We start from the raw sequence: 19,724 nt of genomic DNA on the forward strand, positions 1-19,724 counted from the left end.
TGAGTCATAGTTGGTGTCTCCATAAACCTACTCACAAGTCCTACTCTATAAATAATATCTGGATGAGTGCATGTCAATTATCTCAAACTCCTAACTAAGCTCTTGAATGTTGTAGAGTTTATCTTCTTGGTTTTGAGCATGCTTCTTGCCATGTTAAGGATTCTTTTATTATTTCTCTCCACCATGCCATTTTGTTATGGGGATCTAGGTACCGTTATGAGTCTTCTTATACCATGATCAAACAAACATGGTTTGATAGGACCACAAACATTGACATGTATTTCTTATAGGGGTTAATTTGCTATTGATGTAGACATTTGAAAAACTTTTGTGAAATTGTTTGCCTACTAAACATTCTTTACATAACTGATTTGGATGTATAATGGATGGTAGACCCTTCAACATCTCCTTTTATGCCATCATCTTTAAGCTATCAAAGTTTGCATGCCAAAGTCTTATATGCCAAAGCTAAGTTTCATCTTTCACACATGCATTTAGGCATTTAGGCACATTCATCTCTATGTTTAGCAAGAAAATTATATTCTTTGTCATGGCTACCTTTGCAATCATATTTCCTTTAGTGTCAAGTAATGTCAAAGTACGATCTTTCATCTTAATCTCATACTTCTTCTTCAATAATTGACCTAAGCTCAATATGTTGCTTTTCACCGTTGGTATATAATAGACATCACCAATAAATTAATGACTTCCATCTTTCAATTTAATCAAAATCATACATTTTTCCTTTGATGGCAACCTTTGAATGATTTGCAAAGGTGACATTACCTCTAATTGCTTCATTAAGCTCCATAAACTTGTCTTTATCTCCACATATATGGTTACTAGCTCTATTGTCTAGGTACCATATGTTCTCTTTGTCTTGCATTCTCTCATTATTCACTAATAGTAAAGTGGCTTCTTTCTCTTCTTTTATCATAATATTTGTATTCTCCTCAACCCTCTTGGTTGGACTCCAGCAATCCCTAGCATAATGACTTGTCTTTTGACAATTATAGCATTTAACTTTTAATTTGTCAAACCTGCTGTTAAATCTAGATCTCAGATTGCTATTGCCACTTGAACCGGTCGACCGGTTCCCTTCATTCGGACAACTGTTTGATCTATTGAGGTTATCTCGGCCTCCTCTTCCAAATCTTCCTCTTCCTCCTTGGAAATATTCAGAATCATCTTGCTTTGAAAAAAGTATTTGTGCACCCATATCCTCTTCAATCTCACTGACTCTTTCCTCGTGGGCTTGTAATTTTCCCATGACACCTTGTATTGAAAAAAAATCCATATTTTACGACTCCTCTATCGCGACCACCATATAATGGAACTTCTTTTGTAGCAAGCGTATGATCTTCTCTACCACATGTATCTTCCATCTTCTCCTCATATCTTTTTATTTGATTATATATGGCTAATATTTTTGCAAAGTATTCTGAAATATTCTCTGATTCAAGCATATGTAACTTTTCAAAGTCACCATGTAGTTTTTGTAGACGTACTTTTCTCACGTTGTCAACTTCTTGATTTGATTCTTGCAAAACTTCTCATACTTGCTTGGCAATAGTTGCGTTTGTCACTATCTCAAAAGTGGTGTTATCCAAACATTGGTGGATGATTGTTAGTGCTAGTTGTCATTCCTCTGTGCCTTTTGCACGACCTTTCTTTGGACTGAAGTCAGTATGGCTCCATCTATAAGCTCCTCAAAGCCTTTTTCAATCATCTCTCATACATCTTTGGAACCTAGCCAAGCTTTTACTCAAATACACCAAGTTTCATAGTTGTCCTTTGTCAACCTACGACATTGAAGTGGAAAGTTTGAATTGGCCATGTTAAATAATCAAACCTATGCTCCGCTACCACATGATGGAAAAGAAGGATAGGGTGTGTGGTAGTTGTTGCGATGTCGCGGTCGCACAAATTAATTACCCTAGCTTCAAACACAATACACAATATAGTATAGAACAAGCAAGGGGTCGATTCCACGAGGAAGGTTCAAGTCAGATTTTTATGCTCGATGATATGCAATTTGGAGGGGTTTGGACGTTATCTAGGCTAAAGCAAAAGAAAACAGAAAACTATCAAACAAAATTTAATAAAATCAGAAAATTATCAAGAGAACAAACCTTTGTTGCAAGCACACATCCACCTACAGAAATCAGAACTGATCATGGAAACGAAACATCAATTTATATTCTGAATATTTATCTCTTCTTAACATTGGTTAGTTAACGGATCCGCCGTATAACTAACCCTAACCATCAAACAACCACAGTGTCCGCACTAGTAATTTAATTCAATTCAATGGCAGCCTTAAGAACTAGATAAGTTGATTAATCAAGAAAACATAACTGTCCACAGTCTATGTTTGATTTGATTGAATGTTCTCCCTAAGATTAATAACGTAGATCCGCCACAATTATTAAACTCAGTTGCTTCACAAGTTCATATACCACAACTCCGGTTTTGATATCAAACTTAGCAATAGATTGTCTACAATAATAACTTAGAGTCCGCTCTAGCAATTAAAATAAACAATCATAAGAAAAATAAGCATAGGAGAACAAACATATTCATCATATAAACTGAAAAGAAAAGGTAAAATAAATCTCACAGTTCTTGAAATCCGAAGGTTTCCGTGTCCTTGCAACCAAGAAAAAGTGTTTAGCCTTGCATGTTTGTTGAACAACTAATCAAAAAGAAGGAAGAATGCATAATTTTGTGTTTCTTAGAGGAGAGGGGCATTTTTCTCCTCTTGGCCGGCTGCCCCCCTTCTCTTCTCTCATTCTTTTTATATCCTAGAAAACCCTAGTCTCTATTTTACAAAATAGTCCTCCCTTAAGTAGATAGTTTACATTTAAGTACTTCAATAACTATTTTCCTAAAAAAGGAGAAATAGCCTTGCATGAAATCTTCAACTTTTGACTTAGAGGAGCTAAATTGCTAAAATAAAAACTTGGATATTGGTTTAGATGCTTCGGAACGCAATTTGGACTCGTTTCTTCATGAAACCTGTTTGCTGACAGAATTCAGTTATCATCTTTGAAAACTCATATCTCCCTCATATGACATCTTTTTTGGCTGAAATTTGGAGCATTAATATTTATTTGAGTCAGGAATCCAAAAAAATTAAGTTTACATCAATTGGACATTTTTAGCTCTAGATATTCAAGTTGGAATGGCCGAAGGTCAACACTGGCAGATTGCGAGATTTGACTTTGAAGGCTGCGATTTCCATGCTCTTTTTTATTTTATTTTCTTGCCTTATATGTCCAGAAAGGTATGGATGTTAGCTTTTTAATGCCACTAGAATCACTTCATTTCAACCTCTAGAGCTCACGCTCTGCATAAAACATCGACTGAAGGTCAAATCTGTCAATTATCTCCAATTTACTCTTTTTTGCATCTTTCATCCAAAAGTGCCTTCAAAACATAAAACAAAGAATATCAAGGCATTTTATATATAAAACATAGGCAAAACACTAGTTAAATGTGGGTGAAACTATCGAGTAATATAGTTGCATCAGTAGTTAATTTATAAGAACATAACAAGAACAAAGTTAAAGAACAAGAAAAATGAGAGTGATGTTTTTTATTAAGAGTTTTCTCAAAAGATACATCCTTTTAGATCTTCTCTATATCTCTCTCTACTTGTGTATTATGCTTCTGATTACAAATCTATTTATAGACCTCAAGTCCTAGAAATTAAACTACTTAAAGGAAATCTTAATCTAATAAGAAATCTAGCATTCTAATTAAATAAGGATTCTAATAAACTAATCTATTATAAATTCTTCTTCATCAATAATTTTTACATTAAGTAGGATTTTTTTTAGCTAATATTAAAACTTTTACAAACTCTAAAAATCTAAATCCTAGGAGATATTGAACTTCAACATTAGTTACCCTCAACCTAAGGTGAGTAGAGCAGTAAATTAAGAGAGTTGCAAAACGACGCCATGAAGGAGTCCATTTTCTAGAGTTGGATTTTGGCATCTCTGTCGCAGATCAACCGCAGAGACTCCATTTGAGTCCGTATAGTCTCCGTTGCTTTCCTCTGCATTCTCTTTGGCTGGGGTTATGACTTTTCTAAGCGGTCATTTTGATTTTCCAAATTTTTCTTCTTTTTTTTCTTTACTCGTATACTTTTTTTTTAGCTAATTTTCATCTCCTGCATATTCCTTCTTCAAATAATCCCAAACATCTTTCGTTGATTTAAGAGACATAATCCTGGTGAAGATTGTTGTGGAAACAGCAGCAACTAGACAAGCTTTTGCTTTTGATTTCCTTGTTTTTCTTTCTTTGTGATTTTTTATCTAAGCTACTGTTGGATTATTAGACAGCGGATGAACTTCATAATCGTCTTCAACAGCTTCCCAAAGATCTAAGGCATCCAAATAGGTCTCCATTTTAACTACCCAAAGTTGATAGTTCTCGCCATCAAAGATAGGAGAAGAAATGTGAGAAAAACTTGATTCAGCCTCCATTACAAGTCCCTTCAAGAAATAAAAGCTCTATACCAATTCAAGGTGTTTACGTGTTTGAGTATTAAGTAAGAAAAGAAAATAGAAGAGAATTGTAAAAACTGCAATATTATTGATGCTGCAGTATTATTAAGAAAAATATTGAATACAGAATTGCTTAATATTTCACAGCAATCATTTACATATTTATTGAAATAAAAGCAACAGAAATACTAACTTATAGCAGCTTAACGTGTCATGATCTGTTAACAACCTAACAAATCAACTGATTCCTAAAGACTAGGACAATCATTTATTAAAGCATAAAACAATGCGTAACTAAAGCAGAGTAACAGCAGCAACTTGAAGCAACAAACTCTAACAATAACCATATCTTAAGTATTATACAATTATAGATTTCTTTGTGGATATATGCCAGGCATTGACACTCCTATTTTTCCCCAAAAAGGAAGCTGATCAACATTAGAAGTTCCCCATTGGTTCAAAAGTTCAAGTTGTATGGAGCGAAGATGGGGAGTGGTATGTGATAAACACAGAAATTCATTTTATTTTATTTTTTATCATTCTGTTAATTTTCGTTTGTTTTATCTTCTTTTTTCTTTCCTGTGTTTGATTAGTTAAATGTTCAGGTATGAAGCAGATAGGGAAGAGGTATGGCTTCTGTGGCTCCAATTTCAAATTCGTCGTCGTCATGGTTTTAATTTCGTGCGTGCATCTTGTTTTGACCTAGGCTTTTAGTCCTGTTGCATCTATCTAGGCCACTGTCAAATATTGAAAGGATGGAGATTATTCACTTGTTTTTTTTTTCTCTCTCTCTTTTTAATTGTTCTCTGGTAGTTATCTTGAATAAAAGCAACCATCTCACTATTCCGCCATTACAGTGGGCATATCTCATACTTTATTGCATGATTGTTCTCTTTTCTATACATCATGTTTGATTTTCAGATTTCTAAAGAAGAGTTTGTAGAAGAGTTTTGTAGAGAAGATGAGAAGAAATTCTTGTAGTTCGGTTTCTCTCTTAATTTTCCAATGCAGGAATCCTGCTTTTATACACATTACATGTAATTAATAACAGAATCCTAGATTTTAGGAATCAATTCATCTCAACCTTTCATCAATTGAGGGCTACGATTCTTACACATGTAAGAATCGGTTTGTAACAGAAATTAACAGAAAAAACTGTTATAACTGCTATAACTGCTTTAACTGTTTTCTTTAACTGCTGTAACTGCTTTTAACAGAAACTTCTTCCATTACTTCATTCTTCATTCTTCTCGTTATAACTTCAGGATTTACTTCTGAAGCTTTAAAGATAAGTAACCAGCTTAACTTTCAACAGCCTCTCCTAAGCTGCTTACTGGTTTAACTCCAAGATTCAATCTTAGTTGCTTGAATCTGTCTTTGGGCAATGCTTTCGTGAAGATGTCTGCAAGTTGCTCTTCACTTCTGCAAAATTTCATATTTATCACTCCCTCTTGCAGAGCTTCTCTTATGAAATGATACTTCATGTTTATGTGTCTTGTTCTTTGATGAAAAACAGGATTCTTGGCCATTGAAATTGCTGACATGTTATCACAGAACAAAGGTGTTGCTTCAGCTTGCATTTCACCAAAATCATCAAGAACAAATCTTAGCCAAATTGCCTGAGCTGTTGCTTCAGATGCTGAGACATACTCAGCTTCTGCAGTTGATAATGCTACTGTGTTCTGTTTTACAGAAGCCCAAGAGAATGCTCCACTTCCAAAACTGAATGCATAACCAGAGGTACTCCTGCTGTCATCTTCACTTCCTGTCCAATCTGCATCACAAAATCCAATAAGAGTTGTTGACTGGTTTCTCACATATTCAATGCCATAGCTGAGAGTTCCTTGCACATATCTTAGAACCCTTTTTGCAGCTCCCATATGAATTTTGGTAGGTCCATTCATGAACCGTGACAGCAAACTGGTAGCATACATCAGATCAGGTCTTGTTGCTGTCAAATATAGTAAACTTCCTACTATTTTTCTGTAAAGACCTTCATCAGCCAACTCACTCCCATCCACCTTCTTTAATTTCTCACTAGTGGCCAAAGGGATAGAGACTGGTTTGCAGTCTTCAAGTCCAAACTTGCTAAGCAAGGATTTGGCATACTTGCTTTGATGAATGAATACTCCTTGATCGGTTTGCAGTATTCCCATGCCAAGAAAATGGTGAAGAAGTCCAAGATCAGTCATCTCATATCTCTGCATCATTTCTCTTTTGAACTCACTCAGCATCCTCTCACTACTACTAGTATACACGATGTCATCAACATAGATTGAGACAATGATCAAATTACCTTCACGATCTGACCTTGTATACAAGGTAGCTTCACTTGTGCTCCTTTTGAATTTACACATGGAGAGGTACGCATCAATCTCACTGTACCAGGCCCTTGGTGCCTGCTTTAATCCATATAAAGCCTTCCTGAGTTTGTAGATTTTGTGTCCTGCATTCTTTACTTCAAACCCTTCAGGCTGCTCTACATATACATCTTCTTCAAGCACATCATTTAGGAATGCTGACTTGACATCCAGCTGAAACAACTTACATCCCTTCTGTGCTGCAAGTGCAATGAGAGTTCGGATTGTGTCCAGCCTTGCTACTGGTGCAAAAGTTTCATTGTAATCAATTCCGGATTTCTGTGCATATCCTTTTGCTACAAGGCGAGCCTTGTGTTTCTGTACTATTCCATCAAGATGAAGCTTGGTTTTGTACACCCATTTCACTCTTATCACAGGTTTATCGGTCGGTCTCTCCACCAATTCCCAAGTATTGTTCTTCTCTATCATTTCCAGTTCTTCCTTCATAGCCTCCTGCCAGGCTTTATCTCCAGCTGCTTCTTGGTAATTCTCAGGTTCTATGATGCACATGTGGCACCTTGCATATATATCTTCCAAGGATTTCAACTTTACTAGAGTAGAGCTAGGTGTTGATTGTTGACTGTTATCACTGTCAGTATTCTCAACTAACTCTTCAACTGTAGAGTTTGGATAAGGACATTCAACATTATCGGGTTGGATTGCAGCAGAATGTTCTTCAGGGTTTTCACCTTCAGCTTTATCTCCTTCAAGGTTGAGAGGCATTTGCATTTGATTCATCTGATTTCTTCCCCAATTCCATGACTTATCCTCACTGAAAATCACACTTCTTGAGAGTACAATCTTTTCAGATTTCAGATCATACACTCTATATCCCTTTTCACAACTGCCATATCCAACAAAGACTCATTTTCCAGCTTTGCTATCCCATTTCTGCCTTAAGGATGATGGGATATGTGTGTAGCATAGACACCCGAACACTTTCAGGTGCTTGACTCCTGGCTTTCTTCCTGTGAAGGCTTCAAATGGTGTTTTTCCATAACTGATGTTGTATAACATCTGTTTTGAAGATAAACAGCTGTACTCACAGCTTCTGCCCAGAATCTCACTGGCATTTCTTTCTCTATCAACATGGACCTTGCCATCTCACAGATTGTCCTGTTTCTCCTCTCTGCAACTCCATTCTGTTGAGGAGAGTATGCAATTGTCAGCTGCCTCTCCATTCCTTGTTTTACACAGAATTCTTGAAACTCATTTGAGGTATATTCACCACCTCTGTCACTCCTCAACTTCTTTAATTTATACCCACTTTGCAGTTCAACAAGAGCTTTAAATTTCTTGAACACACTAAGTGTATCAGATTTATTTCGGAGGAAGTATACCCAGCACATTCTTGAGTAGTCGTCAATGAATGTGATGAAGTATCTGTTCCCCCCAACTGATTCGTTCTGCATTGGTCCACACAGGTCTGTGTGTATCAGCTCCAGTGGATAGCTTGCTCTCCACGTTTGTTCTTTGTTAAATTTCTCCCTGTGATGTTTCCCTGAAGCACAGCCTGCACACACATCTTCCACTTCTGTCAATACAGGAAGTCCACATACCATCTCCTTCTTCTGCATCTTTTTCATGCTAGCAAAGTTCAAGTGTCCCAGTCTTCTATGCCATATCCAGGAATCTTCAATCACTGATGCTTTCCTTGCTGCAGGTGTCATAGACTCAAGTGAAAGGGGAAAGCAGCGATTTCCTCCCATGGTTACTATTGCTACAATATTGTTGAGGCTTTCATCATCAAATATCACTGCTTTGTTACCTCCAAACAGGATATAGTAACCGTGCTCCATCATCTGGCCTACACTCAACAAGTTTTCATCCAATCCTGGAACAAGCAGCACCTCTTGTATGTATCTCTTTCCATGCTGAGTCTTCACCACAAGTGTGCCTTTTCCAGTTGCTTGCACAAGGTCTCCAGAGCCCATCTTTACTTTGCAGGTTACAGTTCTATCAATGTTGATTAGTTCAGATTCTTGAGATGTCATATGGTTGCTGCAGGCACTGTCCACAAACTATATATTTCTGTCTTGCAGACTTGCAGAATGACAAGCATAGAACATGGTTCCTGTGGTTACTCCTTCTTCCTTTGCATAGTTGGCTAATTGTTTGTAACTGTGACTATCACAGTCCTTTGCAATATGGCCAAATCGATTGCATTTTCCACATCTTGGTTTTCCTTTATGCCTGCACAATCCAAAATGATGCTTCTGGCATACCTGACACTGTGGTTTCACACCTGCTTGACTGCTCCCCCCAGTAGTGTTATTCCAGCTTGTATTGTTATAGTTGTTTAGGTTTCTGTTTGGAGTCCAATTTGATCCCCTCCTGTCTTGTGACTGCCATTTTTGAGTAGATCTGCCTTGGAAGCCCTTATGTGAGTTGTAGGCTTGATTGCTTCCAACCTTTAAACTGCTAAAGGCTTTTTCTGTTCCTGTTAACTTGTCCTTTTCATCATGCAAATCCTCCCTCTTATCATAGACTTTGACAAACGCAATGACCTCTTCTGCTCTTAGAACATCAAGGTCTCGTGTCTCTTCAATGATAGACACGATGGACTTATATCTTCTACTTAAACTCATCAGCAATTTTTGCACAATTCTGGTTTCTGATACATTTTCTCCTAATGATTTTAGATTATTCACAGTTGCAAAGAATTTTGCTAGATAGCCGTCTAAACTTTCACCTTCTGACATTCTCATGTATTCAAAATCAGCTCTAATTGCTTGAAGTTTCACAGCTCTAACCTTTTTATCTCCTCTGAATTCTCTACTCAAAATGTCCCAAGCTCCTTTTGCAGTCTTCTCATTTCTTATGCGTGGGAAGAGTTCATCTGTCAATGCTCCTTGTATGAGGCTTAATGCCTTTGCATTCTTAATTTTGTTTTCTCTGGAGGTAGTGGATGTTTGCAAAGTGGTTTGCTCAGCATCACTCTCTTCATTGCCTGATCCATCTGCTACCTCAGGTGATTGTTTAGATTGTAATCCATCTCTATCACGTCCCATAGATCAAATGCTATGAGGATTGTCTCCATTTTTACAGCCCAAAAATCATAATTTGTGCCATTGAACTGTGGAGTTCTTAGATCTCCTCCAGCAGAGCTTGATCCTACCATTTTTGAGTAAGCAACAGTTTAATCAAGTTGTTTTCACAGTTTACGCCCCTCTTAGGAATCAGTTTTGAAGCTCTGATACCATGTTTGATTTTCAGATTTCTAAAGAAGAGTTTGTAGAAGAGTTTTATAGAGAAGATGAGAAGAAATTCTTGTAGTTCGGTTTCTCTCTTAATTTTCCAATGCAGGAATCCTGCTTTTATACACATTACATGTAATTAATAACAGAATCCTAGATTTTAGGAATCAATTCATCTCAACCTTTCATCAATTGAGGGCTACGATTCTTACACATGTAAGAATCGGTTTGTAACAGAAATTAACAGAAAAAACTGCTATAACTGCTTTAACTGTTTTCTTTAACTGCTGTAACTGCTTTTAACAGAAACTTTTTCCATTACTTCATTCTTCATTCTTCTCGTTATAACTTCAGGATTTACTTCTGAAGCTTTAAAGATAAGTAACCAGCTTAACTTTCAACACATCACTCGTTCATTTTTGTGCCTTGCTGACCAGCTCGTCCACTGCATCCAATTATGATGTCTCTCTCTTCTTCTCTTAATCGGATAGTGGATCATGACTGACAGTTGCTAAACCCAGGTGGATCCTGACAATGTGAGGCCACTTGAATTCAATGCCTTACTGGAAGCAGAAAGAGTGGCTGAAGCTACAAAACAAGCTATCAAAAGGAAGATTGCACAAGCTGCTTCTGTTGACTTTACCAGCAAAGCTTCGGATAGAACATGATGACCCAGAGGATGTGGTGAGTTGTGCTTGCATATGCCACTTTTACAATGCAGGAATTTTACTGGTGTTTGTAACAATAAAATAGCCTTGTGTAATCACACTTCTTTCTCGTTCTAATATCTTTAGTTGCTTTCTGTATTTGGTTAGTTAATTTCATTTAAAAAATGAATGAGGATACATGGTTCTGGCTTGGCTATGAATATCTTCTGTCTCTCTTTTGAGCCTTCAATGATTAGCCTTCTGCAGCTTGGTGTTTGTGTGCAGTATGGGTTTCGTGTATACGATAATTTTTCCCAAAGCAAAAGGGTTTATATGATATTTCTCTATCTCCTATTCTTCTTCCACCTCAAATTAAGTTTTTTTCTAGCCATTGTTTTTCCTCCACGAGCTTATTAATTGGTTTAATTTTCGTTTCTTCTACAGAAAGCTGCCAGGCGTAAGAAGATACATGCTTTTCAAGTCAAAGATGGGTTTTGAGCAACTTGAAGCTGCACAAAATAAGCGACAGAATGCATGGCAGCAGCTCCAGACAACCAAAGGCAAGACAAAGAAGGTAAATACTTGCAAATTGGAGAAGCACAAGTTTGTATATATTTGATACTTGGGAAGCCCTAATGAGCTTTGGGCACCATAAATGGCAGCCTTTCCCCGTTCCCTTAAACCCTCATTAATTTCCCTCAAAATTCTTATCATTGTGGTGCTTCTTCGGGACTAAACATCAAATAAGTAAAATTAGAATTCGCATTATGATCTGTAATTATAAGATGCCCATTTCCTTTTTTCTTCCAGGTTGGTTTCTTCTCAGGGCGTAAGAAAGAGAGCATTTTTAAATCTCCTGATGATCCCAAGGGCAAGGTTGGTGTGGCTGGAAGTGGGAAGGGCTTGACAGAGTTCCAGAAGAGAGAGAAGCATTTGCATCTCAAGGGTGGAAGCGTTGAGACTGGTGATTAGATTAGATTAGATTAGATTAGATTAGAGTTGCATTGTTTTCTTCCTTCCTCGATAGGCTTTTGCACCAACTGATCCAGTAGAAAGATACTGAACTTCTGGTTAAGCAATGTATTGCCTAGTAGTCTCAACGACGCCCAAGTGCATGGTGAGCTTGTGAGTATCTGAACTTTTAGGACTTGCTAATTTCTCGAAAACTTAATCTATATGCCTTTTTCTTTCTTTCTTATTTTTGCAAGTATCTTTCGCTCTTTAAATATTTTAATAGGGTCCAGAAATAAAAAGAGTAACATATGCTCATTGTTCTTAGTGGATTGGGCTGATAATTGTTTGAGGAAATTAAATTAGGGTTTATTGTGTGCTCTCCATTGACTCTTTAACAGAAGCAAGTGATAAGCCATGGAAAATTTAGAAAGAGCTAGTATTTTTTTGGCCTATGGTGAGTTGGGATTCGAGTTGGAGAGTTTGATATATAGCAACGGTTATGCAGTGCCATGTCTCTCTTGGTGGAGGTCCTCATCCGGGTTTCCATAACAATTAACATACGTGTGATGTACATGCTGTGTTTATATCGGACATGGGCATGGCTGTTTATATCCACACAAAAAACCAAATCTCCATTGTTGAGAGAAGATAACCTAATTGAAACTCACCCCAGACAATAAGTACCAGTTTGTAATTTCCTTGAGAAGAGAAGAACATTCCCTGCCTGCCTGCTGAACAAAACACAAGGCAGTAGTACTGTGACTGTAGTCTAGGAACGTCCTAGGAAAGCGGCAGCGACTGCAAGCAGCCTTCATAGTATCTTAAATGCATAGGATGTTGCCTCATCCTTGAAAGAATGTTTCAACAATGGACACGACGAGTTGTTAAATCGGGTTTTTGAGACAATTGGTCAGCATGGTGAAGATAAAGAAACTCTTGGGGTCGCTCTTTCGCAATTGGGTCTTTCTTTGGATGAGTCATTGGTGTCGGGTGTCTTGCTTATGGTAATGCTAGAAATGAGATTTATTCTTGTGTTAAATTCTTTGTTTGGGCTGGTCATCAAGTACGCTTTTGTCATACTCGTGTTGCTTATCATGCTTTTTTTTAAGATATTGTCAAAATCGGAAGGGATGAATACGATTCTTGATCTCTTAGAGGCTTATAAATGGACGAGAGATCTTAATGTTCATCGTAATGTTACATTTCGTACTTTTATGGTAATAGGTTATGCTGTTGCTGGCAAACCAGATGTTGCACTCCAACTGCTTGCTAGAACGTGCTTCCAAGGTCATGATGCGGATGCTTTCTCTTATCATGTGCTTCTCAATTCTTTGATTGAACACAGTTTTCTTGAGGCTTTTGAGGTTGTCTATAAGCTGATCTCGTCGAGGGGTTTTGGGAATGCTGTTACCCGGTTTTTGAAGGTTAAGTATTTATGTAAAGAGAAATTGTTGGATGAGGGTAAGGGTAACTACTGTAGAAGCGGTGATAGGTTTGGATATGCACAGGCTTTGAGTTTTCTAGTTGATGGGTTTTGTCAAAATGTTTCACTTGTTAAAGCGGGCAAGTTGATTGAGGAAATTAGCGAGTTGGGGGTGGTGCCAATGGAGCCTGGTTGTGGAATTTGGTTAACGAATCTTGTTCAAGCTAGAGATATTGATGCGGCTTTCCCAGTTCCGGAAGAGCAAGGGTCCTTAGAAGGGTGCGTTCCAGATGTTTATCAGTGTAATTTCTTGCTTTTCAGGCTACTCAAGGATAACCGTCTTGAGGATGTTTATGATTTGCTGATTGAGATGAAGGAGAATCAGCTTTCTACTAACACTTTTCTCCATGAATGCTGCATTTTGCTTCTTTTGCAAAGCTGGAATGGTAGATGTTGCACATGAGTTGTACAAGCCCAAGTTGGAGTAGTTTGAATTCTCGCGTAATACCATGGTTTATAATTATCTTTTCAAGTCTCTATGTATGGAGGGTTCCTCTGGTAAGGCTTATTCTCTTCCGAAGGATTCTATTGAGCAAGGTTATTTCCCTGGTAAAATAACATTTTCTATACTTGCTGACGCTTTGTGTAGACAAGGGGAGCTTGATATGATGATGGACTTAGTTCTTCTTGCTCTATCAAAGAATTTTACATTCAGTGATTCCACGTGCAACAAGTTCATATCAGAATTATGTAGGGCTGGGAGGGTTGAAGATGGTTATGTGATGCATGGGGAATTTAACAGAAGGAATATAGTTGCTAAGGGAGCTACTACGCAAGCTTGATTCATGGTTTTAACAGGTCCAATAGGGGAGATTTTTCTTGCAGACTTCTTATTGAAATGCAGGATAAGGGTCACGAGCCAACTCGGAATTTATTCAGAGCTGTTATTTGCTGTCTATGTGATATGGAAAATCCAGAAATACATTTCTTCAAATTGCTGGAGATGCAACTGCCCCGTCATGAAACCAACTCTATGGTTTACAACTCCTTCATTGATGGAGATGGGCATGGCAAGAAACCTGAACTAGCCAGAGAAGTATTTGAGATGATGCAGAGAAATGGAATCAAACCCAATGTTTGCTCTCACGCTCTTACGTTGAAGGCTTATCTGAGGAACGAAAGAATTTCTGATGCTCTAAATTTCTTTAAAGCAATGCATGATAGCAAGATGGATGTAAAGCTGTACAATTCCATGGTTGTTGGGCTCTGCGGCGTCAAAAGAACCGATCTTGCATTGAATTTTTTTTCTGAAGGGAATGCAGAGTAAGGAAATGGTTCCAAGCATGGAATGTTATGATGCTGTTGTACAGTTGCTGTGCTCAACCAAAAAGCATGATATTGTGGTAAATATTATGACTCAAAGGGATGCCAGCGTAGGTTTACGTACATCCTTTATCGATCGGTAATGTTCTTCCTTGGCATTCCCTGAGGAGTAATTAAAGAGCTATACGAGGCTTGGGTTCGATCTAGAAATGTGCACAATGAGACATCTTCCGATCTTCCAAACCCTGGCCTCCTAAATGGTGCATTTTCTGGTCATCTTGAAGTGAGCGCTGAATACTTGGAAGAGGTGATTGAACAGGGCTTCCCCCGTGACATCCACACACTCACAACTTTTTGTTGAGGTTGCTAATTAAGCATGAGCTCTGGAGTTGTTCTATAGAATACGTAACAAAGGATATGAAACCAATCGATGGACTTTTGGCCATTTTAAGCATGGAAGAAAAGATCAGGCCAGGTGGGCTGTGGGTGGAGGACATGCGGAGGAGCGAGGGGGTACGTTTGATCCAACTGAAAGTACCTTATGATTCCTTCCCCTGTGATAGCTTCTTCGTGATTAACCATATATTCAGAGAGTTATACAATTTTCCTGTTTCTTTTTCAGATGAAAATAAGATGCCTGAAATCTAATAATATCACCATAACTTAATGCAAACTAAAATTATTATTGGAAATCACACACTAAATGCAAATGGAGAAGGAAGAACACTAGACAAATTTTACTAGAGAATTAATGTTGAGTAACTTGCTCTAGATTCATGATTAGAAACATCAACGAGGATATAAATAAAATCGAAACCTTTGGGACAAACTAATAATGGATTCGTGCCAAACTTCAAGGAAGTAAATTAAAATTAACTCAATCATCTTTCATTTTGACAACAAAAAATTGATCTGATAAACTAGAGTTAAATTTGACTTGAATTTGTAGGAATTTGTTTTATGTTAACAAACGCTAAAAGGGAACGTGTTCAAGCTAAGAAAAAAGCTTCGAGTGCAATTAGTAAACTTTTGAAGATAATTTTTTTTTTTTTTTTTTTTGGAGAGAGGATAGGGGGTAGTTTTTTTTGCCTGTTTCCATGTGCTCTGATTGGAGTGAAACCAGCTATTACATGATCCTTGACCAAAAGGGAGGAGTTCCAATTTCTTGAAGGGGGGGACCATGTTTTTGCCTGTTTTTAGCCAACATCTTGATGAGTATTTAGCCAGAGGTGTTAGATAAAAACAGGTAGCAAAAGGTTTGTGCAGGAGGGACCTAGCTCCAATATCTAGACATGTTTGAGGCATGTTTTTTTCTTGTATATTTCCTGACGGGAACTTCTCCATTACATTTTCTATGAGGCCTCTCTCTCTCACACATGGCATCGATTTTGCCTTTGGACTTTACTGGTAGATGCTTTGATTATGTCCATATGTACACTTTCATCACTTTGTAGAAGTTAGGTTGCTCGAAAAGACCTCTCCTCGGGAGCACTAGCTAGCAAATTCCTTTTTTTTATAATCCAAGAAAAGTGACGAGGTCCCCGTGATCGAGGATTGGTTATGACATTGATGTGCATTAATATTTAAGAAGTACTAAATTCAGGAGAATGCAATGGATCTTCTTTGGAACCCTTCCTTGTAAAGGGCATCTTCTTTTCTCCCACCAAGGTGCATCTCCACTATATCATTGAAACCTTGAAAGCTGATTTGAGCTTTTAGATAGCTTTATGCTCAACACAAGTTGACTTGAAAGTTTCCTTTTAGATAGCTCCATTAAAGCCATTGAATATAATGGCCAAATTCATTCCTCTCCTATGTAAAAGAGGGGTCAATTTCTTTTTTCTCTTATTTGTTCTAATGCTGATAAAGTTGCTATTGGTGCTTCGGGTTTAAAAAAACTTTTAGTTATTGATTTGGCTTGGCTAAAGCACCTTCCTTCCATAGAAAAGATTAAACGGGTTGTTTGGGACTGTGATGGGTCTAAGACTCTAGGACCAAATAGGTTTACTTTCTCCTTTTATAAAAAGACATGGTCTCTTCTCAGTTCAGATATCTTTGCTATAGTTAATAGCTTTTTTCGCTATGAAAAACTCTCTAAAGGGATTAGATTCTCATTTGTAGTGTCAATTCCTAAAAAAAGATCTCCTATATATTTTTTAGAGTTTAGGCCAACCAGTCTCATCAACGAATTATGGCAAAATTGTTGTCTTTCTATACTTAAATATGTGTTTATTAGTGTTATCAGTGTCTCTCAAACTGGTTTTACTGCATGAAGACATATTTTAGATGGGTTCATGATTGTCAATGAGGTGGTGTCCATAAAGTTAAGAACAAAAGGGATCATGTTTTTTTTGTTCAAAGAAGACTTCCACAAGGCCTTCGACTCGGTCTTGTGGAACTACTTAAATGATGTTATAGTCCATATGGGGTTTGGCATTCTGTGGAGGAGTTTGATTAAGGAATGTTTGTCTTCATCTAAAATGGCCTTCATCCATTATCCCTATATCTCTTTGATATAGTAGTTGGAGATCTTTTTTTCCTCTTTAATAGAGTTGCATATGCTGGGTATTTCAGAGATATGAAGGCGGATGGTGTTATGCATTTATCTCTCCTTTAATATACAGATAACACTATTATTTTTTCACCAAATGATTATGGTTATCTTCTGCATGTTAAGAGGATCCTTAACTGGTTTGCTCTCATATTTGGCCTTCGGGTTAATTATTTCAAAAGTTCTTTGATTGAGATTAATTTAGATGATGATTGTGTCTTCGGGATGGCTAGTAGTTTTTTTTTTTTTTTTTACAGTGATACTTTTTAGTTAAGTATTTGGGGTTGCCTCTTAGGTGTTAATCTTTGTCGTTTATCTACATGGAAACCAATCATTTCCAATATCAAGTCCAAATTAGTATCATGGAAGGGTAAAATGCTAAGCATAGTTGAACGTATCTGCCTAATTAAGTCAATATTGAATTCTTTGCCTTTGTTCTACATGTCAGTGTTTTTTGTGCCTAAGGGTATCATTGGGTCCATATCTACTATTATTCGAAGGTTTTTGTGGAGTAGAAACTCAAATACTTTCAAGCTGTGTAAGGTAGCCTGGTTCAAGGTCATTCAGCCAAAGAGTAGAGGTGGGTTGGGGCTTTGATCATTGTATAATAAGAACATGGTGTTACTTTTAAAATGGATATAGCATTTAGGGGTTGGTAATTCGGGAGGCTAGCAAGATTATAATGTGCATAAATATCAACCCACTTTTAAAAATGGGCTTCTTATGTTTACTCATCAACTTTCTCCAACCTGGAAAGGGATTGTTAAGGTGTTAGCTTTTGATAAAGTTATTCGTGCTTCTTGTTGCTACAAGGTTGGTAATGGCATGACTATTTGATTTTGGTTAGATAGGTGGTTTAATTCTTCTCTATTAAGGATGTTGTTTCTCATTTATTTAGGCTATCTAGTCATCAAAATGCTACAATTCAGGAGGTGAATAATTCTGATACCAATTTAGTCACTTTGGCTTTGAATCAGCCTCTAAGGGATAGGGAGTGTCAGTAGTTGGTGATGTGGATCAACCCACAAACATCAGCAAGAACCCATTACATGTTCTAAATGGGCTAATGACTTGGTCCAAGACAAAGGCATTAAATGGATTGGTTTTAAAGGTTTCGACCAAGTCAGATTTGAAGGGTTCATTAGAGCATCAAGAGGAGGCTTAGTACATCATATTCATGTGCAAAAGGAGCCCAATCCAACCTTATTTAGGCTATGAGGTGAGGAGAAAACACGGTAAAAGGAGAAAACACAGTAAAGAAAACAAAAGAATTCAAGCTGACTTAGGACATAAAATGGTGGCAAGGCTTTCTAATTATACAAGGAGATTGTTCCAGCAACTTTAATTATGTTTCCTAGTATTAGGAGGATCCTAAGAGGCCGCAAAAAAGGGAATTAATACTAGTAATTACTTTCCTTTTAAAAAAAGAAAAAAATATAAGTCTGGTATCAAAATCCTACTACAACTTGGAAACAACATAGATGACTACCTTTCCTTTAGTTTCTAGGATTAATGGGTTGCATGGAAGGCTATAAATAAGCCTTAAATCAGTTCTATAATATTTTCTTTCCTTTTCTTCTTCTCACGGCAGAATAGGGATTTAATATTATAGGCTTTATTTTATTTTGTTAGCTACAGCTCAAGGCTTGTTTGGACTTAATTAATACTTTGTTTTCAGCTAAGATCCAAGGCTTGTTTGGATCAGGTCATAGGCTTTTCAATTTAGGATTTTTGGGTCAATTTTGTAAATGGGTCAAATCAGTCCACTACGGTAGATCCATTAGGGTTATATTTTCATAAGTATTTTAACCCTTGTAAAGCCTAAAGATGAGACTTTTAGATCAATAAGAATTCAAAGCATTTTTTTTTAAACTTGTGTGGGAGTGATTCTTGCATTCTTCAGTTCTTGAACGAACTTAATCTGACTTATCAAAGATTAACAAGCTTCATGGTGTCATTCGACTTTATTCCAATAGTGTTGGTGTCTTAGGATTGGTTTTCATTGTGTCACACTCCTGTCAGGCCTATTTCGGCTTTCTAAGATTAGATCTCAATCTTGATTGTAGATTGCGTAATCATGTGATCACGAGGTTCGCATCAGTTGGAGTCTCTTCTTGCTGAAGTAGAGAGTAATTTATCTATTTCTGATTCAATTGACAGAAGGATGTGGCAGTTAGTGAAGGATGGGATTTTCACAGTCAATCAGCTTGTGCTCTCATTGATGATATTCAACATCCAGGATCTGAGAATTTTGGTACCTTACTTTGGCAAGGTATATTTCCTCCTAAAATTGAGATGTTTATGTGGTTGTTGTTGCAAGATAGTTTGAGTACCAGGGGATTTCTTGTTTACAAAGAATTATTAATTATGATGATGCTTGTTGTTCTTTTTGTGGAATGGAAAATGAGACCATTGATCACCTTTTTATTCATTGATACGTGACTTGGAGGTTCTGGAATCGTTTTATGCAATGGATTGGATATGATAGGTGTATGCCAAAGACTATTCTGCTTCTTTTGCAGGAATAAAATCATTTGTTACATGGAAAAAATTTAGCGCAAAGCCATCTATACGCTTTGTTGTGGTATCTTGTAGTTTATTTGGATTACTTTGGATTACCTGTAATTACAAATTAGGTTTTGATGTTGTTGATCCTGATTAGAATAAAGTTTATGATTTAACTTTTCATCATTTAGCTTAATGGCTTTAAGTTAGATTTTGAAATTTTACTTATACATGTATTAATCTAGCAAGA

General features: G+C 37.1%; 1 protein-coding gene and 1 pseudogene across 1 annotated transcript; both read left to right on the forward strand.

The window, feature by feature from the left end:
• Positions 1-10,075: 10,075 nt before the first annotated feature.
• LOC7461536 (uncharacterized) lies at positions 10,076-11,835 on the forward strand (annotated as a pseudogene).
• Positions 11,836-12,802: 967 nt separating this feature from the next.
• On the forward strand, positions 12,803-19,631 carry LOC7480760 (pentatricopeptide repeat-containing protein At1g71210, mitochondrial). Its single transcript, XM_024597410.2, has 7 exons — positions 12,803-13,541; positions 14,073-14,329; positions 14,418-14,498; positions 14,600-14,725; positions 14,833-14,931; positions 19,130-19,241; positions 19,606-19,631. Exons 1-7 carry the CDS (start codon positions 12,803-12,805, stop codon positions 19,629-19,631), a joined length of 1,440 nt encoding a protein of 479 aa, XP_024453178.2.
• Positions 19,632-19,724: the final 93 nt, after the last annotated feature.

The sequence above is a fragment of the Populus trichocarpa genome, chromosome 3 (genome assembly GCF_000002775.5).
Source record: "Populus trichocarpa isolate Nisqually-1 chromosome 3, P.trichocarpa_v4.1, whole genome shotgun sequence".
NCBI classification, from domain to species: Eukaryota; Viridiplantae; Streptophyta; class Magnoliopsida; order Malpighiales; family Salicaceae; genus Populus; species Populus trichocarpa.

Bases quoted from the DNA above. Each gene is read 5' to 3' on its own strand.
- LOC7480760 (XM_024597410.2), top strand. From the start codon at position 12,803: ATGAATACGATTCTTGATCTCTTAGAGGCTTATAAATGGACGAGAGAT. The intron at 14,726-14,832 runs GTGATTGAACAG...TACGTAACAAAG, and splicing joins GCGCTGAATACTTGGAAGAG to GATATGAAACCAATCGATGG. The intron at 14,932-19,129 runs GTACGTTTGATC...TTCAATTGACAG, and splicing joins ACATGCGGAGGAGCGAGGGG to AAGGATGTGGCAGTTAGTGA.